We start from the raw sequence: 26,654 nt of genomic DNA, 5'->3' as shown, positions 1-26,654 counted from the left end.
TTTCTGTTGAAGTGGGGACCGATGGTGTTGTGTAGGTGGTATGGATGTGTGAGGCTGAGGTTGTCTCTCTTTTGTTCTATGTTGTATCTTCACCTCCCAACAACATGGGTCAGAGAAGGAGGCCTGCCCTGAAGGCCAGGGGCCTTGTGTTCCAGTGTCTGCTTTGTCAGCTCTGTGACTTTGGGCAACTCACTTGTTTTGGATGCATCTTGGTGTTCACATATGTCAATCATAAAGGAGCTGAACAAGGTCCTTTTCAGTTATAAAGTTCTATGGTGCAACATACATCACATCATTTCAGAGACTTCATGTGACCTTGTCTCATAAAGAGAAATGGTCCACTTTTGACTCTTTATCATCCAATTTCCTAGAAGAAAGGGCAATTCCAAGAACTATAGAAAAGTGGGTACTTTCTATCCCATTTCTAATGTTAACAAAGAAGGTCATTTTTTTTTCTGTTCCAAAAACCCTTCTGTAGCAAAAATTTTGGGACATTTTAAAGAACTCCAATGCTTTAAAAAGGGTCTTCTGGAAACCACCCTGGCTCAGGGCTCCCCCAGCAGATTCACAGCAATTTGATGAGTGAATCATGCAGCTTTACCTTGTGGGTTTATAAAATCTAATTGATACCAATAACTCCTCCTTGTAAAACAAATTAAAAACCTTGTGTGAGGAGACAGAACTTAACTCTCCCCACTAAAATTATGGAGCACTCCTAACTAGTCCTCAAACTTTATTTACTTGTGGGCCTATAAACCAACCTTCACCCAGTAGTTTGAAAGCTCAGTCTTTCTCTGGCTTGACAGAGAAAGGTTTGGGGTTGGGGAAATGTGTGGAAGGCCCTGTGACTCAGGAGTGAATTAACTCATTACCACCAACTCTACAAAGGACCAGGGCTTGGGCCAGGTAGCTGGTTCAGGAATGGATTGACCTCCAAAACATCTTCTTGGTAGGTCATGACTCTCAGTTTTACACACTGTCTGCATGTTTCTGAATGGATGCAGAAAGGGCATGAAAGTGGTATTTTGCATCCTCATTCACTCAAGAAACATGCATTAAGCACCTCCCATGTGCCCCGTTTCAGGTGTGGGGGGAACAAACATGAACAGGACACAAACAGTGGGAAATCCAGGTTCCTAAGGTCCTTGTTTTCACCCAACTATGAACATTCCATTTCTCGTCTTGGCCTCACCCGCAGAGGTAAGGAACCTGGTGAACATCCGAAGACTCACCTGCTCCCTGATGCCTTCCCACAAGCACATCTGCTCCCACCATGCAGCCCATTCCCAGGATGCAGACGACGATGCCGATGAAATGCACAGCCTTGTACCGGATCAGCAGGAAGAACCAGGAGAGCAAAATCACGACTGGGATCACAAAACAGTCCAGGAGCTATTGGGAGGGATGAAGGTAAACAACAACAGGAGGTTCAAGAGGAAGCTTTCTATGTAAAAGGGAAAAGTAATTTAGTTCTGCAGAAAGGGTTCTGTCTTTCCCCTGAACCTGAGATTTTGTGTAGACCCAGGCTTGATGTAGTTAAAACAGAATCTGAAATAAATGGAAATTAGCTTTATTTATTTACTTAATTGTAAACATCCCCCAAACTTTAAGGGAAAGGGGAGAAGGCAAACTGATAAGACAGGCTGGTGGTGAAGACAGGCTCCTGCCTCCAGGTGCTGGGGCAACTCTGCCTCCTGTCTTCTTCAGAGCCAGGCCATGCTCCACGGGAACACCTTTGGTTTGGGGAGAGTATACCCAGCCTTTTTACACTGTCCCCCTGTTTTACGAGAACGTCTGGGAATAGGAGGTGAGGGTGCAGAGGTCTTATAATGTTTTATAAATTATTAGAAATTAGACAAGAGTTGAATTTAACTTCTCTCAGCTGTCTTCCTGTTACCAGTAAAAATTGATCTGTTCTTGTCATTTCATTCTTAAAATAAAAAAGTGCTCTAAATATAAATGCAAATTTATGAGCCTCAAAAGTAGAAATACTTAAAAGAACTATTAGAAAAAAATTTTTAAAGAAAGTTGAATAGAGTATAGCAAAAAAATTTGATTTCATTTTTTTATATATTTTGTACAAATAGTGAGATTCCATCTGACATGTAAATCCGAGGAGTTGATAGAGAATTTGCCCCAATTATGTGGAGAGATAATACGGTGAAATGAGAAGACCCCTATGCTAGGAGTCAGAAGACCTGAATTTGAGTACAAATCCTCATTTACAGCTGTGTGACCTTGGGCAAATCACAACCTCAGGAGCTTCAAATTTCTGTTAGTAAAATGAAGATAACAACTTTCCCCAAAGATCAGTACGAACCTCAGAGATACTACACATGAAAGTAATTCTTAAATCACGAGGCCCTCATTGCTGGTCTATAACCCTGCTTTCAAATACATGCTTTGGGCTCCATGGAATTAATTCAGACTCTACCACACTGTGGTATGACCTCTGGATACACAATCCAAGACAGGGTCTCTCTTAGACAAAGTGATGTCACACAGAAGTGCAAGTTCCTTGTACCACATGAGGAACTTGTGATTTGTCCAACTGCCCAGTATATCTCCTTGCTGGAATTCTAAACAAGTGGCCCCTACCATCCAGCTGCCAGTACAGGCCAGTGATCCTCAATACTCCTTCACTTTCATTGCCCATATCCTATTGATTACCAAATTCTGCCAATTTAATCTTCCAAACATCTCTCAAATCTACCCATGCCACCCTCTCCCACTTCTGCCACCTGGACTGAGCTAACATCCTCTGCTACACGGAACAAGCCTCTCCTTCCTGCCCCAGGGCCTTCACTTATGTACACCCCTCCTTCTGGAGTGCTCCATTGCTTGAAATTCCTCCTCCTTTTCCTTCAGGCCTGCACTTGTTAAGTTGCCTCCTCAGAAAAGCCTCTTAGATCCCCAAGCTAGGTTGAGTCCTGTTTGATGCTTTTGTTGAACCCTGTACTTCTCCTCTGTAGTTCCACTTGTAATAGTACTTAATTAGTACAGGATTATTGGCATCAGAACACTGCTGGGATTAGGAGGAGTATTCAATAAGAGTTATTGAGCAAATATATACAAAGATTTTTAATGATCAGAAACATCAAAATAGAGTCTCCAAGATTCACTGAAGGCTAGAAAAGGTGTATTTGCAAAGCATCCCTGAACATCAGAGTGGCTTCTTGGCACTGCAAATAGCATGCTGAATCCTCTCTATCCCCAAAGCTTTTTGTGACCTGGACAGATGCTCATGTTTCTCTGTGCATTGGTCTTCTCCTCTGCAAAATGAAACAAGCACTCAGAATAGTAAGCTATCCCCAGGGTTGCCGAGATGATAAGGTGAGAAAGGACCATGTGAATGCTAAGTAGCACTGTGATGGCTGGGGGCTGAGCCCAAAGGTCACAGGGCTATAGGAAGGGGTGGTGGCAGGTAGGATTTTACTACAGCACACAGTTGCTCACTGCAGTTAATTAGCAATGTAAGTTAATGATGTGGTAATATGCTCTAAGGTAGGTTTCGCAGCTAGCCTCAGATGCTATTTAAGTATATTAGGAAATTTCAGTTTGCCATTGAAAACTGTTCACTGGGCATAAAACAGTTGGTGTTTTGTGTTAAAAATTAAAAATGATTGAATCAAGTTGAAATATTTAGCTGCACACTACAGAATTACGGTTTCATTATCTGGCTGGCCTTGGTCAGCAGAGCTGAAAGCCTCTATTCCTGAATTATTGAGAGCAAGCTAGGCCATCATCCAATCTTTGAGGAGGGCTGAAGTGAGCTTTTAAGTTCTCAGTGTCATTAGAAAACCCAAAGCACTTGATGAGTCCTGAGATCTATTCCCCTAATGGTTTGAGTTGGAAAATCCTTATTTGTAAGTGTCAGGTGGTTCTGTGGGTAAGTGCAAACTTTTAGAAAGAAGAGAAGGAAAAGAAGAATATAATCATAATTTTTCTTAAAGAAGGATACAATAAAGTCAGGGTTTCTGGGGTATCTGAGGAGAGAAGCTTGGTGCTTATGATACAGTGGGGCCTCAGTAATTGGTGGCTGAATAAATCAATGAATGGTCAGACATGTGGTATCACTGACCATCAGAAGGGACATTAGAGATAATCAAGGTTGCTACTGGCATTTAGGGTGGGACAATTCATTTTGCAAGATTGTCTCATGTTCTCTGCAGGGCAGTTAGCATTGCTGGGCCTTGACCATTAAACATTCTACACATTTGCAAAGGCCCCTGGAGGGCAGTCTCTCCCCAGTTTAGAATCACCAAGACCCCTTTATTTAACAGTTGAGGATTCCTAAGTCCCAAGAGGTGAAATGATGTGCTCAAGGTCACACAAATTGTTAGAATCAGCAGAAATTGTGTCATAATAATTTTTTGAACAATGTTTTAGTGAAGGTCAATGACAGGAATATTTAATTGCTACAGCTGAAGGTCTCACCATGGCATCTGTAACTATTGAGGAGAAACTGGCAGCTGCTCTTACTAAACAGGCTATTCTTTTTCAGTGATTTTTGCCTTCAGCTTTCCCCTCGTGGTCATATAACATAAAAGATACTGACAAAATAATTTTCCAATAGTTTTCTCCTAGCTTAATTCCTTGGCTAAGTGGTTGTTAGAGTGGTAGAAAAGAGAAGCATTATAACTGAAACTGTTAAAAAAGAAAACAAACAAACAAACAAAAACTCCTCTTCTGATTGCCATTAATCTTTTCAGTAGATTTAACTTTCTTTGCATACATCTCTGAATCTAAAAAGAAATTATAAAATATCCATACAAAAAATAAACAAATATTATTTTATAACCATCTTATGCTCTGAAAAATCTCCAAGGACATTAAAAATACTTTAATGGAAAAGTGAAGTGTTTATTACTCTTAGATTTACCTAGCATCCTTTTTCCCCCCTAAGAATTTAAACAAATTTCATTCTCCTCATGCCTTGAATCCTCAGGCAACACATGCCAGAGGTGTCTACGATTCTGTTTTCTAATTTTATAGACATGGCTGAGCACAGTGGCTCACACCTGTAATCCCAGCACTTTGGGAGGCCAAGGCGGGAGGATCACTTGAGGTCAGGAGTCACAGATCAGCCTGGCCATATGGAGAAATCCTGTCTCTACTAAAAATACAAAAATTAGCCAAGCATGATGGTGTGTGCCTATAATTCAAGCTACTTGGGAGGCTGAGGCAGGAGAATTGCTTGAACCTGAGAGGCAGAGGTTGCAATAAGCTGAGATTGTGCCACTGAACTCCATCCTGGGCAACAGAGTGCGATTCTGTCTTCAAACCAAACCAAACCAAACAAAACAAACAAAAAGATAGAGACACAGAGGCACACAGTACACAATGGCTTGCGGCAAAGTCTCTGAAGTCATGGTGATAGCAGGATTATTATCTGAACCTTGTAGTTGTTTTTAAATTTTATTTTTTAGATAGAGATGAGGTCTCATTAAATTGCCCAGGCTCATCCCAATCTCCTGGGCTCAAGCAATCCTCCTGCCTCAGTCTCCAAGTGCTGGGATTACAGGCGTGAGCCACTGTGCCCAGCTTGAACCTTGTCATTTTAAATAACATTTACAATTGGTTGCATTAAGTTTACACTTAGAGTTTGTAAAAACGATTATGTTATTTTTATGGTAGACAAAGTGAATCTTCACAACAGCCCTTTGAGGGAGTTATGACTGCATCTACTTTATAAATAAGGGAACTGACAGTCTAAGAGAAAAGCAAATTAGTATTAGAATTGGGGCTAAAACACTAGCATCTGGACTCCTAGATTAGAGTTCAAGTGCAGCTTCCAGAAGTTATTTAAATAAAAAAGGTTCATGTTGACATTACTTTTAAGACAACAGAAGAAAGTCAACATTAAGTAGCATTAAAATTCTAAAAATACGTATATGTACAGGAAGATTGAAGCATCATTTAATTTCCCCTCTCTCTCCCTACCTCCTTTTCTTTTCCACTCCAGCTGATCTGACCATCTTATTACTGCACCTTTCTCTGCTGCCTTTAATCACATTTGGTTATGCCCTCTCCTGCACACACGCATCCCATCCCTCCCTTCCTGCCAAAATCAACTCGAGCTTCTCTCTGGACTTCTGTGGATGCTCCCTCCCTTTGCCAGCACTCCGCAGACCCCTTAACTTGGCTTTAGACACCCACGCTTCTGAAAGTGTGCTCATCATGATGCACACAGTGCCCCCAAACATGGCCATGAAGCTGCCCCAGTAGCGGACACTCTCATGAAGACGGAACATTTCCTGAGTGTCTGTGAGATCTGCCTTCAGGCTGCAAACCCTCTTTACAGCTGGTGGGTCTCCCCAATTGTATCCCGGTTTTACAGAATATTTTACAAGTCTTTGGTCCACAAGAGTTCACAATTCTATGTCCGGGATGCAGGAAGAGGCACAGGCTGTGGAGCAGTAATATGGGATGGGGATTGGGGGGCTGTCTCCCCTTAACAACCCTACCAGTGGCTTTGGGCAACCACTGGCACACCCCAGCCTCAGAGGGGTGGGATAGAGGGAGCTAGGAAAAGCAGAGAGAGGAAGTCCTCTGGGTCATCAGTGCTTCCGCCTCACCCCTGCCAAGTGGGCGGTCAGCTGCTACAGACATCCTCCCTTCAATATCCAAGGGAAGCTCACCTTCTTCTCTGTTTCCCTGGCTCTTTCCTGCAACGCCCCCTTGGAAGTCATGAGAGTTGAAGAAGTAAAGGAAGGATAAAGCCAGAAAAAGTTTATTCTTCATTCAGCTGACATTTATTGAGCATTTACCAAAGCCCAAAGCCCCTAGCCTCTGTGTGCATTCCTATCAATTGGTACATTATCTTTTTTACTGCCAATTTATATCAAATATGAACTTTTATAATTGTTTTAAATTTGTTATGTGATTACTGATGAAGCAAACTTTTTCTATTGGATTATTAGTATTATTACTGATATATAAAATATCTTTATATATTATTAAGACTATTAGACCTTTATCATATTTGCTGAAAATATTTTTATAGCTTTAAAAAATTATGGGTTTAAATATTTATTTACAAGCTCATTTAAAAAAAACTTCTTCTCTCTCCCCAAATCAGAGAAGTAGTCATCTATGGAAAGTCATCCATGTGTTCTTTTAGTTACTTATTCCTTTTTTAACATTTAAAATTGTAATTCATCTGGAATATTTTGTTGCATGAAATTAAATTAATAGCTAATTCAGTTTCTTATTACAGTCCACCTTCTCACTGCATTTGTTGAATAATCAGTCCCTTTTTTGTTGCTCTGCAATATTTTCTCTATAGTATATTTTATATATATTAAAATCCATTTTCGGGCCATGTTATATACCATACTACCAACAGTATCATGTTGCTTTAATTGCTGTAGCTTTACAAATGCATTTTTAATGTCTTCTAAGGCAAATTGGTTTTCATTACTCATTGTTCAAAAAATTATCTTAGCTATTCTCATCTGTTTTTCCTTCCAGATGAAATTTACTGCCATATTTTTTAGTCTTCAACATCCCTCCCCCTCTTAAAAAATCCCCAGAGATTTCAAAGAGCTTTTACATCCATTATGTCATTGTCAAATGTTAAATGAAGGCTTTGGGGGAAAATCTATATCTTTCTCCAAACTCTTATGGAGTTTCAAATGAAATTTTGAATTTGGATATTTGTGTTTACTGCTGGAAAATATCAGTTGGGTATAAATTACCCTTTTCAAAAAGAGCACAGTGATATTGATGTCAGATAAAAAAGATAGAGGGAATTTGTTAGAAAAATGCGATAGTCATATAGCACTTAAATGTTATACTTTAGCCTACTGTTAACTTTTCTGAGTTGATTATGCAAAGTTCCATCAAATAATCTAAAGTAATAACAAAATTCATTGTACTTTCAAAAGAATGAGTAGCTTTGCCCAGAAGTGCAGGGAAAAGCCAGTAAGTTACTTCTTTCCATAAAAGCAGGAAGTGTTTTCTTCTAAAAGATCAAATTTGTAACTTCAGTTTTACCTGTTCAAAGAATTACTTTAACTCATGAAAAAAAAATCAGAGGGTAATAAAGTTAGTACATTATGGTATCTTATGTTTTCTGACTTATATGTTCTGCAACACGGATGAAAATGACAAGGAAATCTAGGTAACTAAGATGGGAAAACTGCTCTGCAAATTAAGAACAGTGATTTCAGGAAATCTCCATAGCATTCCCATTTTCTACTTACAAACCTAACAACTTGGCAATACTTGTTCTTCATCTTCAACTTATGACTTTTAACTACCTTCAGAAAAGCTGAGTATGGTATTATGTTTCCATTCTAGTAAAATGTTTATTTAGAGACTGTCTTTTGTGTCTAAAATACTACCTGTTCTGTTTTTTTCTTTAATGTTGGATGCTGTGGTTCCAATCATTTAGTTTTCCTCTCTTCTTGGATTTAACTGGCAGAAAATAATAGCTTGATTCATTTGAAACTGCCATATTTGTAGGTCAAATTGGTTGTATTCTACATGGTTCACCTAAAAGACCCCAAGAACCAAATGGAGATCAAACAGCTGTATTAATTTTAAACCAGCTGTATTAACTTTAAATTGGAGAAGGCAGTGTTGCCTCCAGTCTCCCACTCCAATTTAACTTAGCCTAAACTTTCTTAGCCAGATATCCTGGGGGAAATGGTCTTCCTGGGGGAAAGAGTCCAAGACTCTGTATTTCAGGGGTCTTTCCAGCAAGGGACATAGAGCAGGCAGAAATGAAGCACTGTAGATTTTTTTTCCCTCAAAACTTTCAGTTTTCTTTTAAAGCATCACATCTCCACCAAGTGGTAAAGTCCGCAACTGGGTATTAAATTTAGCTATTTCCTCTTTGGGGTGGAGCAAGAAGGGAATGGAAAGATGGAGAGAGAGAGAGAGAGAGAGATAGAGAGAGAGAGAGAGAGAGAGAGAGAGAGAGTTAGTTTTCTCCCATCATCTCAGCTTTTCGAAGGGAATGCAAGTTTTCCCTGATCTGGGTGGTCTCACGGGAAGGACAGGAGTCCTTCTACATTCCCTGTATACCATGCTTGCTTTAGATGACATACATGTTCATGTAAAAATTTGTTTCTTGATTACATATCTACATATCATAGTATTAGGCATAAAAATTTCTGGATGGAGAAAATCAGAATCTATAAGAATAAAATGTTAACAATGGTTATCGTTGAATGGGATAACTGAATCTTCACAACTCCATGGCCCAAACTCTCTGTGGTTTCCAAATTTCCTCTCTCGAGCATATACAGACAGTCCCTAACTTAGGATGGTTTGACTTACAGTATTTTCAATTTATGATGGGTTTATAGGGATGTAATACCATCATAAGTCCAGGAGCATCTGTACTTCTTTCAAAATATATAAAACAACACATGTTATGTATGAGAGTGTAAAAATCTACAAGAGTCAGGTTAGTGTTTTCAAGGGAAGCTGACGGTTTATTTTAAAAAGTTTATTTTAAAAAACTTCTCCCATTCCAACAGAGCATAATGAGGTGACCTCATCCCTCTTTCTAACGGTCTGTGCCCAAAAGAGACTCCTCTGCCAGCCTTCAGATCCTCATTAACGCTCCCCTCTGGCTATCACAAGCAAAGAGCTCTCCTCAAGTGGCCCAGCTGTCAGAGGCTAAACCTGCGGCAACTGGTAGGTGATTCCAGGAAAGAGAACATTTCCCCACTCTCCCTTCCTCTGCTTCTAATTGGCAATTCTCCCATGTTTCTAAAAGTGACAAAGAGAAATCCATCTCCAGTGAGTAAAACTGAAGTGTTAATACGGAAGGATCTTTAAAAGGACAAACTTCAGTAAAACACATGCACACACCCCAGAAGTCTTCTTTAGGCTGACAGTCCAGCTGAAGAGAGTAGAAAATATTTTGTGCAACATACATTCACATACAATCAATAACCATTTTAATTCTGTGGCCTGGATTTGTCACCATCCCAGAGGAATTTGAAAATCTGACCAGGAGGGTAATTCCAGGGAGTAGTATATTTCATCTGGAACAAACTTTTCTGGTAGACAGCCACTGCCTCTCTTACACTCTCTCCCTGAGATTTTTTTTTTTCCTTCTCAGAGCTATGTTATTCATAACCCTCTCCCCTCCCACCCTATACCTTAGAACTTACTGTTTAGGTTTTACTGTCTTAAAATATTCATGTTGGATAAAGCCATGTTTCCATCACATTGTCCAAGAGAGCTAAGCTAATCAAATGTGTCACTGTGCTGACTATATATAACAGACTTTTTCCAGGAAATACCCTATTTTTTTGGATTTAGAAAATTATTTTTACCAAACTCCTTTTCTTTTCCTACAAATAGGAATTTAAATGTGTAAACTATATATGTCCCCTTGTGACAGTCATTCGAACTTTCTAGTTGCTCAAGTTTATTCGCTTTACTTTTTTGGCTTCAGCTCTCAAAGGAGAAAAGAAAGAAAAAAATGACACTGCTATGCACTGAAAATCTGGGACAAGTACCTAGAAATCTAGGTGACCGGAAGATACAGATAATTAGACACCAGCTCTCTAGCTCAGTTGCGGGGAAATCTGCCTTCGGTGAGAGCAGAGCTGTCCCAGGGGGCAAGATCCTTCTGGTTAAGGATCATTGGGTATCATCAAAGCCTTTAGCTTTAAAAACACGTTCTGATCATCAGTGAACCAGATTCTAAACGTAAAAAGCAAGGAATTTACATTTACCGAGTGCCTACTATATGCCAGTCTCCCTCATACATGTTCTTATTTTTCCCATTTTACAGATGAGGAAATGAAATTCTTTTTTTTTTTTTTTTTTTGAGATGGAGTCTCGCTCTGTCACCCAGGCTGGAGTGCAATGGCCGGATCTCAGCTGACTGCAAGCTCCGCCTCCCGGGTTTACGCCATTCTCCTGCCTCAGCCTCCGGAGTAGCTGGGACTACAAGCGCCTGCCACCTCGCCCGGCTAGTTTTTTATATTTTTTAGTAGAGATGGGGTTTCACTGGGTTAGCCAGGATGGTCTCGATCTCCTGACCTTGTGATCCGCCCGTCTCGGCCTCCCAAAGTGCTGGGATTACAGGCTTGAGCCACCGCGCCTGGCCGAGGAAATGAAATTCTAAAGATAGTAGGTAACTTTCTTGAAGTCACCTAGCAATGTCAGAGCCAGGATGTGATCACAGGTCTGCTATTCTCCTTACATAAAACAAGTTTAGTAATCAAGGCCCAGGTGGAGCAGAAACTATATAGGATTTATATATCATCTCGTTGTCTAGACTGGATTAGCCTTAAATCAATCTAGCAGCTGTGAGCTCTCTCTTACATTGAGAGTACCAAGGGAGACAGAGAAAACTCTGAGACTATTGAAAAATGGTCACTGGTTGGGGGTGTTCCTCTGCATTTTTTATGTTAAATAAAGTATAGGTTATAAGACAAAGTGCATGAGAATTAGAATCATTCCTTTTAAGGCTGACACTGTGTGGCTACCTTGGGTACTTTTGGAGAAGTGGTTGTCTTAAGTCAGCCAAACTCTAACTTGTATTTCTAATTTTTAGAATTCATGAACATAGGAACATTAACAGTAACATTACAGCAAGTACACATTTCAAAGTGCATATTGAAGGAAATAAAAGTTTTCTGATAAAATATTAATTCTACATTAATTTTGCATTACTTCTGATTCCTCACTGCATTAAAATAGTAGGGAGAAACAATTTCAAAAGCTAGAGGAAAACATCTTGTACTTGTGGGGTTTTATTTCTAGGTTTATTTCCAGGTTTTGTTAGAAAAGAGCAAAAATTACCGGGTGTGGTGGCTCACACCTATACTAGCGTTTTGGGAGATGGAAGTGGGAGGATAACTTGAAGCCAGGAGTTCAAGACCAGCCTGGGCAACAAAGTGAGACCCTATCTTTACAAAAAATATGAAAATAAGCTAGGCGTGGTGGTGCACACCTATAGTCCCAGCCACTTGGGAGGCTGAGGTGGGAGGATCACTTGAGCCCAAAAGTTTGAGGCTGCAGTGAGCTAGCTACCACTGCACTCCAGCCTATGTGACAGAGCAAGAAAAATGCAAAAATCAGATTTTTATTACCTTATACTAGCCACTTATTTACTCATCCAAAAGATATTTATTGAATGTTTACTAAATGACCAGGATTGCTATAGATGCAGAGGATACCAGCATGAACAAAACACTCTACATCCAGGTGCAGGTGGACAGCTGCCAATGAACACGCATTTCTTTCCTCCAGTTGACACTCAGTTTCTTTCCCTAAGGACTTGCCTGGTGGGGAAGGTGATTCTGCCTTCTGTTCTTTGGAACCCTCCCCTCTCCCCTTCTGCTGTCTCTGAGGCCTTGCTCCAGCAGCTACCCTACTTCCCTCCTGGATCCTCATCCCTTTCTGCTTGCTGCGTTCCTTCACCATATAGGTCCTGGTCTTATTCTTGATGCCTACTGGCTCTGTGGCTATTTATCTTTTCCTCTTCACAGCCAGCCTGTGAAGATCAATCTACACTTACTGCCTCTGGCATCTTGGTCCCATTCATTCCTCAAGCTACAGCAATACTGACAGCTCCTTTCACTATGATCACCAAGGCTAAATTGCCTGGCTGCTTCTGACTTATCTTACTAAACCTCTCTGCAGTAGTTGGCATTGCTAACTACTGTCCCCTTGAATTTTCCCTCTCCTGATTTATCTGTCTTTTTTCCCTCCTATCTCTTTGGCCCTTTGTTCTTTTTGTGGATGCATCTTGTTCTTCTGGTCCCTCTCAAAGTTGGTGTTTCTGAGGGATCAATCCTTGGCTGTCTTATTTTCACATTCTACATGTGCCACTCTTTGGCTGTCACCCACCTCTTACTTCCTTTCCTGCCAAACTTCTTGAAAAGAGTTCATTTAGCCACTGTCTCCATCTCATCAACATCCATTCAACACCTCGATTCACTGCAATCTGGTTTCTGTTCCCCAAACACGATCAAAATGGATCAAAAACATTCCCTGTTTTTGAACCCAGCAGACACATTTTAATCCTCTTCTTACTAAGCGAAGAATCTGACACTCCTTCCTTCTTTTGGTGCTCTCAACCACCCCCGCCCTTGATTCCATCCCTCGGGCCTCTTCAGACTCCTTTATGCGTTCCTGGCTTATGGGCTCCTGCATCTACTCTCATCTGTCAAATGTTATGTTCTCAGGATTTTGCCATAGTGTCTCATCTCACTGTTGCACATTTACCCTGAATGATTTCATCTACCGTTCTGACTTCAAAAATCATCCCTATGCTGAGGACTTCCAAATGTACCTCACAAATCTGGATCTATCTCCCGAACTCCACAGCCATATCACCACCTACTTATCTAATGTGAATGTGCCTCAAATCCCCACAGCTCAGCATGGCTCAAACTTAACTCATCTTTGTTCCCAGATTATCCCTCCTCTTGTGATTCTTCCTTCCCTGAATGGGACCAGCAGTAACTTAGTTGCTCAGGTCTGAATCCTGAGTGTCTGACAATCAGAGGTCATACTTCTCCCCTTGAAACACTTTCTTGACTTGGCTTCCAGGACATACTACATTCTCCTTGTTCTCCTCTACCACACTAGCCTCTCCTCAGCCTGCTTTCCCCTAGTCTCTGAATGTGGCCCATGGCTCGGTTTCATTTTCTTCTCTTTTCTATTTATACCCACTCCACTGTGATCTAATCATACAATGACCTTTAGTGCCATCTATATGAGAATGACATCCAAATGCATAATTCCAGTTTCAGCCTCTCTGTTGAACTCCAGACACATATACTCAGCTACCTATACCAAGCTCTGCTTGGATGTCTAACAGGAAACTCAAATCTACATGACCAAAGCAGAATGCTTTGATTTTCTGCTTCACATCTTCTCTTCCCCAGTTTTCTTCATTTTACCACATGGCACAACCATCCCCCAGTGACTGAGGCCAATAACTAAGGAACCATTCTTGACTCTTTTTTTTTTTCTTTCCAATGTCCCCTACCCACTCTATGAATGCTAGAAAATCCTATTGGCTTTATCTACTGAATGCATCAAACCACCTCTATCCACGTCTACAGCTAGCAAGTGGCTTCAAGTCATCATCATGCACTTAGTGGCCCCCTGACTGTCTAATCACATCCACTTCTACTCCTTAAAGGTCAGATCTCCACCAGCAGCAATCACAATCTAAAAATACAAGTTAGATCACATCAGTCCCCTGCTCTAATAATTTTTCTAAGAGCAAATCCAAATTCCTTTCCTTGACTTTGCCTTATATAATCTGCCTCATCTTGGTCTTGAATTTAGTCTCTTACTACTAGTAACTTCTTTCACTCTCTCCATTTCTTAAACATGCCATGCTCAAGTTCTTCACCCTTATACTGTCCTCTTTGCTTGGAACTCTCTTCCCCATATCTATGCATATTTTACTCCCACACATTCTAATGGGAGGGTCAGAAAATAAAACCTAAGTATGCCTTAGAAAGGAAGCTTCATGAGGGTAAGAACAGCCTTCTTCATGCTATATGTCTAGTTGCCAATGGGAAAGTATACATAATATATGCTCAAAAAATACTTGCTGAGCCCTGAACAAATAAACATGAATTGATCTTTCTTTTTCACTCACACACCCAATAAGTCACCAAGTCCTTTCTTTTTAGCCACTTAAAACTATTTAGAATCTCTTTACTTGTCCTGCCTGTCTGATCTCATGTGAAAAGAGATCAGATCATGCAAGGGATCTTTCTAAATTACAAATATCATCATGCTGTTTCTACAGTAGAAATGCTCAGAATTAAGTCCAAACTCACGAATATGGCTTATAAGTTAGTCCCTTTGTGACACTGGGTACTTTTTCATCTTCTTTTTTGCTCATTTCCTCCTTCGAACTCCATGCTGTTATACAAGAGTTGTTAGTTTTAGAGATCTGTTGTACAACATTTGCCTATAGTTAATAGTATTGTATTGGGCACTTGAAATTTATGAGGGTAGAGCTCATGTTAAGGGTTCTTACTGTAATAAAAATAATTAAATTTAAAAAACAGACAAAACACAACCACAAACTCAGTGCTGAAGCCATTCCTTAACATACCATGGTCTTTCTTGACTCTTTTATTCACTCCGTCACCCAGGCTGAAGTGCACCTGGGCTCAAGTGATTCTCCCACCCCAGCCTTCCGAGTAGCTGGGACCACAGGCACATGCCACCATGTCTAGCTAAGTTTTTGTATTTTTTTAGAGATGAGATTTTACCATGTTGCCCAGAGTTGTCTTGAACTCCTGAGCTCAAGTGACCTGCCTGCCTCGGCCTCCCAAAGTGCTGGGATTACCTGGCCATGACTCCTTCCTTCCCTCCCTTCCTTCCCTTCCCTTCCCTTCCTCCCTCCCTCCCTCCCCCCTTCCTTCCTTCCTCCCTCCCTCCCTCCTCCCTTCCCTTCCTTCCTCTCTTTCTTCCTTCCTCTTTCTTTTCTTTCTTTCTTTCTTTCTCTTTCTCTCTCTCTTTCCTTCCTTCCTTCCTTTTCTTTCTTCTTTCCTTTTTTCTTTTTTCTTTCTTTCTTTCTCTTTCTCTTCCTTTCCTTTCCTTCCTTCCTTCCTTCCTTCCTTCTTTTCCTCCTCCTTCCTCCTTCTTCTCCTTCTCCTTCTTCTTCTTTTTCTTCTTCTTTTCTCTCTCTCTCTCTCAATGGAGTCTGGCTGTGTCACCCACACTGGAGTGTAGTGGCATGATCTCGGCTTACTGCAACCTCTGCCTCCTGGGTTCAAGCCATTCTCCTGCCTCAGTCTTCTGAGTAGCTTGGATTACAGGTACGCACCACCACATCCAGCTTTTTGTATTTTTTAGTAGAGATGAGGTTTTGCCATGTTGGCCAGGCTGATCTCAAACTCCTGACCTGAAGAGATTCACCTGCCTTGGACCCCCGAAGTGCTGGGATTACAGGTGTAAGCCACTGCACCTGGCCGCCAGGACTCATTTCTTTGCACATGTTGTTCCCCCTGTTTGGAGTTCTCATGTCCTTTTCCCTTGCCAGAGTTCGGTTTAGCCAATGCTTCCTCCAGGAAGCCCTCTCTGGCTCCCTAAATCCAGATTAGGTGCCCCCTGAGGGGCTTCCATACATCTCTGTATTACCGAATTGTATTGATTACGCTAAAATGCAATTCCTTTCCTTAAGGACAGGAATTTTTTTATTTTCTGCTCAGTTTTATCTCCTGCAGCTAGGGTGGTGCTTGACACACAGTAGTGATCCTGTAAGTATTTTATGAATTCATTCAAAAATATTTATGGAGCACCTTCTGTGTGTAGGCACTATCCTACGAAATACAAATTCCAGGTAATAAGAAAATTCCCTGCCCTTACAGAGTTTATAAGAAAAGACAGCCAATGAAGTAAAATTAGTTTTGTCAGTGGTGATAAGAACTATGGAGGAAAACAAAACAGGAGAGAGGGGAGGCAGCATAGGAGCGGGTGTGAGGTTGCAATTTTAAACAGGGTGGTTAGAGAAGAGTTCACTGAAAAGATGACAGTTGAGAAAAGTCTTGAGATGCTCATTGCATCATCTGGTAGATAGTAGATGTTGAATGAATGAATAACCAATGAAGCAATGAATAATTTCTATTACTCTGAACCACTTGGGGAGCTCCACTGTCATTAAGTTAGCTGTACTGTATAAATCTACTTATTGAGATGATTTCTGCACGGGGAATCAAAGGTGAGCGCCCTAGGCAGCTGCTACTTCCTGTCATCGTTCTCTGGCCCAGATGGTGTCACAGCTCCCAAACTACTCACAGATCCCCCTACTTAATGGCCTCAGGAAATGCCCAGTCACGGTCTGTCTTCCTGTTCAGAGGCTCTTGAATTAGAAATGGCCCCAACTCAGAAGATATAAACAAGAGGGAAGAAAGGAAGGAGAGAGACAAAAATAACTCCTACTATTTTCTCAGACGCTGGGGTTTCTATGCATTCTCATTGTCTGAGTCTTAAAAAGTTTCAATGGCCATAAGACTGTAACCTTTCATCATAAAGCAGCTCGCAGGCTTTTACTGATTTGTGAACAAACCCATCTCCTCAAAAGTGTTGCCAATGGAAGCAGGCTTTGCATAGTTTTTCTTTTTCTTATTTTACATGAAAGGACACTTTCCCACTTTAACCATTTATTACAGGTGAATTTTTTACAGTGATAGACTCAAAATGAGCACGGCTGTCAATGGAACCAGTCAAGGTACAGAAGTGTTTTCATGTGCATCTATTCAGGCAGAAAGCACCAGGGTGCTCTCCAAGGAGCCCATCTAGGCAGTATTGGGAGAATTGGCACCTTAGTAACCACAAAGAAGGAACATCTCCTGGGCAGGATACTTTTCTCAAACAAGGGAAACACAAGTACGGGTGGGCAGGAGAACCTGCTCTTACACTTATGTTTCTGGTTCTATTTGGAGAAGGCTCTCAGAAGATCAGTGCCTTTGAACTTGCCTGGAGGGTGGTGCCTCAGTCCATCAGGGCTGCTGTAAAAAAAATACCATAGACTGGGTGGCTTATAAACAACGGAAATTTATTTCCCACAGTTCTGGATGTTGGTGTCTAAGATCAAAGACTTAGACAGCAGATTCTGTCTGGTTGGGACCCACTCCCCGGTTCATAGACAGCAGTCATTTCTCTGTGTCCTCACGTGCATGGTAAGGGGCAGGGGAGGTCAATGGGGTGTCCTTTAGAAGGGCACTAATCCCATTCAGGAGGGCTCCACCCTCATGATCTAGTCAACTCCCAAAGGCTCCACCTCCAAATACCTTTATATTGGGGGTTAGGATTTCAATATATGAATTTCGGGAAGACACGAACACTCAATCTATAACAGGTGGGGAGGATTTAGATACTGTCTCCAACTGTATTAGTTTTCCATTGCTGCTGCAATAAATGACCACAAACTTAATGGCTTAAAACAGCACACGTTTATCTTACAGTTCTGGAGGTCAGAAGTCCTAAAATCAAGGGGATGGCAGGGTTATGTTCCTTCTGTAGGCTCTAGGAGAGAATCCCTTTCCCTGCCTTTTTCAGCTTCTAGGGGCTGCCTGCATTCCATAGCTTGTAGCCCCTTTCTCCATCTTCAAAGCCAGCAATGTGGTGTTTTCAAGTCTCTCCCTGACTCTGACCTCCACTTCTGTTGTTACATCTCCCTCCACTCTGACTCCTGCAAAGGACTTCTCTTCAAAGAACCTTTATGATTACATTGAGGTCACCCACATAATTCAGAATAATCTCACCATAGCAACATCATTAGTTTAGTAACATCCACAGAGCCTTTTTTGCCATGTAAAGTAACATATTTACATATTATAGGGATCAGAACATCGACTTCTTTGAAGGGCCATTATTCTGCTTACTGTTCCAGTTTTTTTCATGCATAATGAAAGGTGTGCCTTGAAAATAATGGAAAGTTCTTTTAAGGGAAGAAGAAAATTACCACTTATTGAGCAGGATGTACGGGTGTTTACATATCTAATCTTCTGTAATGCACTGGAATTCACTCATCTGAACATGGCTGTCATTCAAGATAGTCACTCTGGAAGGTTATGGTTGTATTTTAATGAATCATTCATCACTCAAAAATATATTAACTCTTTGAAATTGCCTCTCAGCACTCATTGGAATATCCTTAATGGAAGCAATTGCTCATGCTTTTTGGGTAGGTTTTATTATTTGGAAAGAACCAAAATGCTGGATTATGCTAGATAATACTTTCTGGATTCAAATGAAGGATAAATTATAAAGAAATTTAAATGACTTAAAACTGGTTCTGAAGGAGATTTCAAAAGAGAAATTCTAAATGGTAGCCACATTAGAATAAGTATATACTATTGAAAGATAGCACTTTGAAGAATGATATATTTGCCTATCCAACCTTATCCACCAAATATGCCAGGTAATTTGTCCATTAGTTCTGAGAATTTAAGTAGGAAACTTTGTGTGTGGTGTAATACTGGACTACAGAAGTGTTTTATTCTTCACAGATTTAGTGTATAGAACGAATACCTAAGGAAAAATATGATTTATTAGTCATAGCACAAAATGATTTTTTTATTTATAAGAAATTGTCTAGTGAATTTCCCAGTATATTAAAAATAAAATCATTTGCAAAAATATATTTGAAAATATTATTTTGGGAACACATTCATTGCAGACAAAGCTTAGCTCCTGGTACTGGGAAAACATGATTCCAAGTAGGATACTACCACACTTGTTTGTACAATTTCCCTTGGTATTTTTACTCTAAAACAGAGTGGGCTGGAAGAATTTTGTTCATATCTAGCAGCAGCGTCATTAATCTTTATGAGATTTCACCTCCATTGATTGGTAATGGTCTCACCTGATATAATACCACAATCGGTCAGTGGCAAAGCTAATTGGAATGTGGGTTTCCTAACCTTGTCCTTGTCTCCAGCAAATTCTTTCACTTAGATTACTTTGCATGCAACTGAAATTCATCATTCCTCTTAAATTTGTTGACCAAGAGTAAGAGTGTATGAGAGGATGGGATGGTTAGGCAAAATGTATCTTCTTTATGTATTTTCCTTAAATTGGATTGATGGAAAGAACAGATGAAGTGGAAACTATGTGAGTAACAGGCTGCCAATTATTGAGCATCTATTATGTGCTGGAGACATTGCTAAGATAATGGGTGTCCCAGCTTGGCCATCTGTCATATGGATCTCAGGCAGGCTTGCGGGCTTCAGGAGACCAGTGGGGACACTGTTAAAAGTCACTTAGTAGGAAGGACTGAGGAATTTCACCAGGGAGGGAGTTAGAGACTGCATTAGGAGCTGATGGCAGGATAAGAATAATAGAATTTTTTTTGTTGGTTGCATCATTTTTGCCTTAGTGGACCATCAAATACAATGTTACATTTGCATACCATGATCACACCAGGGGCAAGGATTTTCATTCTCATTTATAGGTGAGAAAATTCATGCTCAAAGAGAGAAAACAAACATGTAAGGGCACCTCATTGATTTATAACCTGTCTATGTGCACCATTGGAGCTGAAAATCACCAGAGAACCAAGTGGCCTGCTTTATCATCAGATTCATGTTGTCAGTAAAACCTAGGTTTACAGATCCTGTTCAGGTGTCACCTCTGGAGTCCTTTCTGTCATGGGGTAGAGCCAGTCACTCCTCTGTAGTTCATGGCATTTCGTATGTAGCTCCATTTTACTATACTTCACACTGCATTGTAATTCACTTACTGATCTATCTTCCAGCAAAATAGGCATAAAAGTTTGGAAATTTAATTTCCCCTGTTAAATCATGCTCCATACAGCCATCTACCTGTAAAACTGAGCCATGAGGAAAAAGGGGGCCAGTCCTTTATAGAACAAAGAGGTCAGTGATCAGCTTTAAAACCCAAAGCTGACTTTCTTGACTTCTTTAGCAAGGAAGCATCTCGGAAATCAGGGTCCTGGAGAAATAAGGGATTCTACATTCTGAAATTCTCCTTCCAACAAATCAAGAATCCATACTGCCAACCATAGCAGAGTTTCTTCCAGAATGTGAAAGATTGCCTCTTTCTCCCTCAAGGCTGAACCGGGCCTGGTATCCCTGGAAGGAGGATGGAAGATGAGATGGGAGACAAGGAAGTCCATGCTAGAGAGAGAGAGGGAGGGAGAGCCTGTCCCTCCCTCCCATCCACTGATTGTGCAAAGAGGAAAGGAAACCAACAAGGGAGAAACAAGTGTTAAGTCGTATGTGCCCAAGATGTGCCCTCTCTGAAGTCCCAGAGGAGAGAAGGAATGCTAGATAGTTTGAAGGGAACCCCCCCTAAAAAAAAAAACAAAAAAAAAAGCATCAGAGTTTTTTTGCGGGCGAGGCACAAGCCCCACACCAAGCTGAGGAAGCCACATCGGAGAACAACTGGAGTAATGTGTACTTAGCAGAGCACTAAAGGTGCCGGAATTGTCCTTCGCTCCTGTGTTGCTGGAAGATGTTTAGACATCTGTGTGCCCTGCCTGAGAAGGTGTGCAGGCTGGGAGGTGGGGAACAGTCTATGTTGCAGGAATCACAGGTTGGAAACCAAATGCATTCACATCTGGAGGTTCACTTTATCAATGAGAATCAAGCGTAAGTGGGAGCAGTCCACCAGAAGACAGAGACAACTGCTGGGAGGAGAGAGCAGCAGAGGCCAGCAGAACGCCAGACAGCAGCTCCGTGTCCAGCACAGCAGGTGCACATCCAACTACTAGCCAGCTGCCCCTAGGGACATTAGGCACAGGACCAACATCAGGCCACAAGGTCACACAAACCTCCTAGAAATCCACAGACCATCTCAGAAATGAGTGTGGGGGTTGTGATGTCTGAGAGGCTGAGCATTTGTCCAGAAGCAACCGAATTATCCAAAGAGTTTTTAAACTGGAAAGGATTGGCAAGTTTTACATTTAGTCAGTCTTTTCCCTCCACCTACTGCTACTTAGCCAGCTGGAGGGTGTTTGGAGGACGGTTCACTATAAAGATTAGATCTATATTATTATAGAATATAAAGAAAGTACAGTTTTTTGAACATCCAAGTGTAGCATGAATGAATCTGCATCCATTCTATGCCTATAATACTTAAAGCGTCTTCAGAGAAGGGATCTTTTTTTAGTCATCTTTACACTTCCAGACCATAGCAGAATACTGAAAAGGTGTTTAGTGTTCCATACCTGTGTCCTGTGTCAATAAATGCACTTACTGGTGATAAAACTACTAGAAGTCACTTGTGTTGCCTTGCCCAATAACTGGCCTTTAGAAATTCACCCTTTCATTCATTGACTTGTTTTCAAATGTTTGATATATTTTTAGCATCTATCACATACATGATACTGTGAAGGAAACAAAGATGAATTGTTTCTGCATTTATTCAAACATTAGGAATTGATTCAGTGCTTATTAAGTTCCAAGTACACAGGTCCCACTTTCAAGGATTTTTACAAACTTGAAAGAGAAAATATATAAATAAACAATTGTCATATAAAGTAGAAAGTGACAGTTCCTATAAGGAAACTGAAGATGAAGAAATGAATAAAGAGTTCAGACAGGATCAAATACAATGTCTTCTAATCTTGCAAACATGGCTGTTACAGAATGTAGTTGAAGGAAAGGGAGAGAGATACGTCCCTTGCTTTCTGATGGCTTTGCCAAAGTTACTACCCCTTCCCTAGAAATTTCTGCATAAATCACCCCTTAATCTGCATGTAATTTAAAATGAGTATCAATATGACTGCCGTAAGCTTCTGATCTCTGCCTATGGGGTAGCTCCACTCTACAGGAACAGTCAGAGAGCTGTAACACTGCCAGAGCTGTAACCCTGCTGCTTCAATAAAGCCATTTTCTTCTACCTCTGGCTTGCCCTTGAATTCTTTCCTGGGCAAAGCCAAGAACCCTGTGGGCTAAGCCCCACTTTGGGGCTCACCTGTCCTACATCACCTTTTGTGGTAGGCAGTCGTGGAGAACGCATTTCACGATGGTGCAGGAATGGGCATAGTAGTGGAACTAAAGAGAGATTGACAATAGCTCTACTGTGTTCCTCTGACGATATGCAGGTGTTTATGTCCCATATCAGGACAAAAGTCTGACAGAAACTGTGCAGCACCCAACCAAATAGCTAGATTTGAACTGCTACATATTTAAGTTATTTTCACAGTCATGGCAATAGGAAGTCTGGATCTAAGAAATCTGAAAGAGATTTGGAATATCATGTTTCCTTTGGGGGCAAGAACTTGTCTGGTTTTAAAAGCTTTGCCTTTTAATGTACTTTAAGAATATCGTTTGAATAGTCATTAAACTTCCACAGTCCTGCATCAGGGACAGGTAAAAACAGCAAGGAGAAAGAGGAAAATACTGCCTTATAGTCATAAACCCTAGCTCCTGGGACCCGTTTCTAATGTAAGTAGGCAAGCTTTCTCTCTGGCTCATCCACAGAGGTCAACATTTAAGTTGGCTACAAACTTTAGAAGTCTGCTTAGTGACTTTCTCTCCTCTGTCATACTTCTTGACTGTGGGACCACACTTACCTGAAACCTGAGGGTGCGAGGTATTTCTCCTGTGCCTCCATGGAGCTGACTGCAGACGTTTATCACCACGCTTACTGTACTGTATTCTAAGTGTTACTATAGCTGTCTGTTGCCCCATAGCAGGGCTCAGGTCTGATCAAGGGTTGTGTCCCTAGCATTTAGCTGAGGCATTTTTTTTGTAGAGTTGGGGTCCTGCTATGTTGCCCAGGCTTTCCCCAAACTCTTGGGCTCAAGCAATCCTCCTGTCTGAGCCTCCCAAAGTGCTGGGATTGCAGGCATGTGCCACCGTGCCTGGTCTAGGGCATTTCTTAATCAATAAAGTAATATATATGCCAAATCTACTCATATGGCTTAAACTTGAGATTCTAGACATATGATAAAGTACAAACAATTTGGCCTTTCTCTGTATTTGATACAATTTAACCTACGGAAATTCAGAAACAGTGAACCCAGAAAGGCCTGAGAGTTACATAAAGTGATGAGACTAACTGTTGCATGCATATGTTTTATATGCCCTGTGGAATTAGTCTCAAGGTTGGATATCACACTACACATTAAGGAGACTGGCATTTGTTTTGTATTAATCTCTACTAACATGCCCATATCAAAGGAGTGGTGCAGAAAAGAAAATAATCAGTGTTGCAAGGATTACCTCCTTGTCCTTCACTCTTGATGGAAACTGCTTAAAGAATCTGAAGAGCTGTGAAATATGCACTGTGTGAAGGAGGGGATAAGGTGTCAGAGGCTCAGACCCCTCAGCATGGTTAGCAAGGGTACAGGAAATTGTTCCCAACGTGAGTGAATTTTAATTACCAAACTATCATGTTTGAAGAGATACACTTTCTTCTTATTTCACAGAAACACTGGTTTAATCTGTTTGCATTTGAGTCTGTATGCCTGAAAAAAGATGAATAATCTTTGGATAAGAAGTCATACAGCTAGTATTTCTACTGTAATGGTTCATATAGCACAGTTATAAAAATAGCATAGCTTTGAAAATATATCCAAATGTCATTGCTAATCTCTCTCAAAGTCACAGCACAATCTATTCATTCTCCACAAGTCAAGATACACAAGCCTACAAATGCATCTTTAGAATAAAATCCTTATAAATCCAACATGATAATGCTACCATCTCTCTTTTTACTTTCTAATAAGGAAAATAGCTAGGTTTCTTCACTTCAATATATTTCATCATCTTTTTCCTGCATAAATGTTATCATTTTTGTCAATGTTAACTTTTTTTAGCTTCAGATTATAAAGCAAAAGTTAGAAATATTTTTCCCAAAAGATACTCAACATAACTAGCTATTCTGCAAATACAAATTAAAACCACAGTGAAATTACTACATGGCTTTTAAGTTGCCAGAAATAAAAAAATAATGGTAACACCAAATGCTAGTGAGGATGGAGAACCAATAGATGTCTCATACATTGCTGGTGGGGATGTAAAATGGTACAGCTGCTATGGGAATTAGCTTGACAGCTTCTAAAAGTAAATATGCACTTACCATATGACCCAGCTATCGCACTTTTGTGCATTTATCCAGGAGAAATGAATACTTTATTGACACAAAAACCTGCACGGCCGGGCGCGGTGGCTCAAGCCTGTAATCCCAGCACTTTGGGAGGCCGAGACGGGCGGATCACGAGGTCAGGAGATCGAGACCATCCTGGCTAATATGGTGAAACCCCGTCTCTACTTAATAATATAAAAAACTAGCCGGGCGACGAGGCGGGCGCCTGTAGTCCCAGCTACTTGGGAGGCTGAGGCAGGAGAATGGCGTAAACCCGGGAGGCGGAGCTTGCAGTGAGCTGAGATCCGGCCACTGCACTCCAGCCTGGGTGGCAGAGCAAGACTCCGTCTCAAAAAAAAAAAAAAAAAACCTGCACATGAATGTTCACAGCAACTTTATTTATAAAAGCCTAAAGGTGGACACAACACAAATGTCTTTCAACAGGTAAATGGTTAAACAAATTCTGGTTTATTCATACCATGGGACACTACTCAACAATAAAAAAGAACAAACTATTGATACATGAAACAATTTAGAGGGATTTAAGGACACGATGCTTAGTGAAAAGAGCCGATCTCAAAAGGTTAAATACTGTATATTTCAGTTTTTATATAGCATTCTCTAGCTGACAGAATTGTATAGATAAAGAACAGATTAGTGGTTGCCAGTGACAGAGATGAGAGTGATGGGATTCATAGGGGTAGCTCCAAGGGATTTCCTTTGTGGTGATGGGACAATTCTGTACCTGATTGTAGTGGCAGTTACATGAACCTATACATGGGACCAAAGTGCATAGAACTACACATACACACATACACACACACACACGCGCGCATGAAGGTAAAAATGTATGAAAAGTGAAATAGTTCTACAGTCAATATCCTGGATCTGTCATTATTCTAAGTAATAGAAAATGTCACCATTGGGGAAAGTTGTGTGAAGAGTTCAAAGGATCTTATATTTTTACAGTGATTACAGATTTATAGGAAATTGCAACAATATTTTTTCAGTGATTATAGATTCACAGGAAATTGTAGCTATATATATATATTTATATATTATAAAAGGAAAATATATACATATATTTTCCTCTCAAGCTTCATGTATCCATTGTTTGTGACATTTGTGCAGAAACTGAAAGGGCAAGGGGATAGAGCAGGGAGTGACTCTTTATGCCTTTTTGTTTACATCTCTGTTTTCGAGAGAATCTGAGAACAAGAGCATTTGGTGCTCTGTCAGTTATTAATGAAATCTCTCTTGTTAAAACAAATGTGCTTGGGTCACATCCTATCATTTGTTTTCTAAGAAAAATACAGGTTTTCTTTTACCTACAACATTAAGTCATCCTGGCATCGAAGACCTTCTACAATGCGGCCCAGCTTAACTCTTGGCTCTCGCTTCCTCTATTCCTTTTTGAGTACCTATTGCTTCAATCTGTTTACATACCAGCCACAATCGTCTTTGAAACTCAAATCTGTCACATTACCTTGCAGATTAAAAATTTTGCAGTGGCTTCTGGTGGTACTAGCCTAAAGACCCAAACACTTGGCCTGGCCACCCAGATCTGTGGGGGCTGACCCCTGCCTCTTTGTCTCACCATCTTGTGTCACTCTTCTCTTTTGTGTCCTTGCCCAGACACGTGACCCCGCTTGGAACCTCATCCTTGCCATGGTCCATCCCAACATAGGGGCTTGAGCGCACTGTCTGCTTAGCCTGGATCTCTTTCCCTTCCAACTAATCTACTCAGTCCCACCATCAGTTCTTCAGGAAGATCCTCCCCAATCTTCCAGTTTGGATTAGATTGCTTTGACAAACATTCCCAGAGAACTGTGTTGATTTCCTTCAGAATGTTTATTCTTGATTATATCTTCATTCGATGGGTTATTTGATTAAAAGCTGCCTTTCCCACTTGACTGGAAGCTCTGTGAGAATATGTACAGTATTTATTTTTGCGTACAAGTGTATTCACCACCTAATACAGTGTCTTGAACACGAAGTATTCAGTAATTACTTTTGAAGTGACTGTATTAATCAGATGAAAATAATTGTTCTCCAATCATATTCCTTGAGTTTTAGGCCCCCAGACTTCTGTTATGAGGTGTGTTTCATATGCAAAGTTATACCCACATTTTATCCTC

The 26,654-nt window shown here is 40.7% G+C and overlaps 1 protein-coding gene across 1 annotated transcript in view; it reads right to left on the bottom strand.

Moving 5' to 3' along the window:
• Nucleotides 1–26,654, bottom strand: part of SLC35F1 (solute carrier family 35 member F1) — a 411,079-nt gene that overhangs the window by 46,829 nt on the left and 337,596 nt on the right. Inside the window, exon 4 of the mRNA XM_033234406.1 lies at nt 1,233–1,392. Coding sequence (XP_033090297.1) covers nt 1,233–1,392 — 160 coding nt within the window. The remainder of the gene's footprint in view (nt 1–1,232; nt 1,393–26,654) is intronic.

The sequence above is a fragment of the Trachypithecus francoisi genome, unplaced genomic scaffold (assembly GCF_009764315.1).
Source record: "Trachypithecus francoisi isolate TF-2019V2 unplaced genomic scaffold, Tfra_2.0 Lachesis_group15, whole genome shotgun sequence".
NCBI classification, from domain to species: Eukaryota; Metazoa; Chordata; class Mammalia; order Primates; family Cercopithecidae; genus Trachypithecus; species Trachypithecus francoisi.
This window is presented reverse-complemented; position numbering and strand designations above follow the sequence as displayed.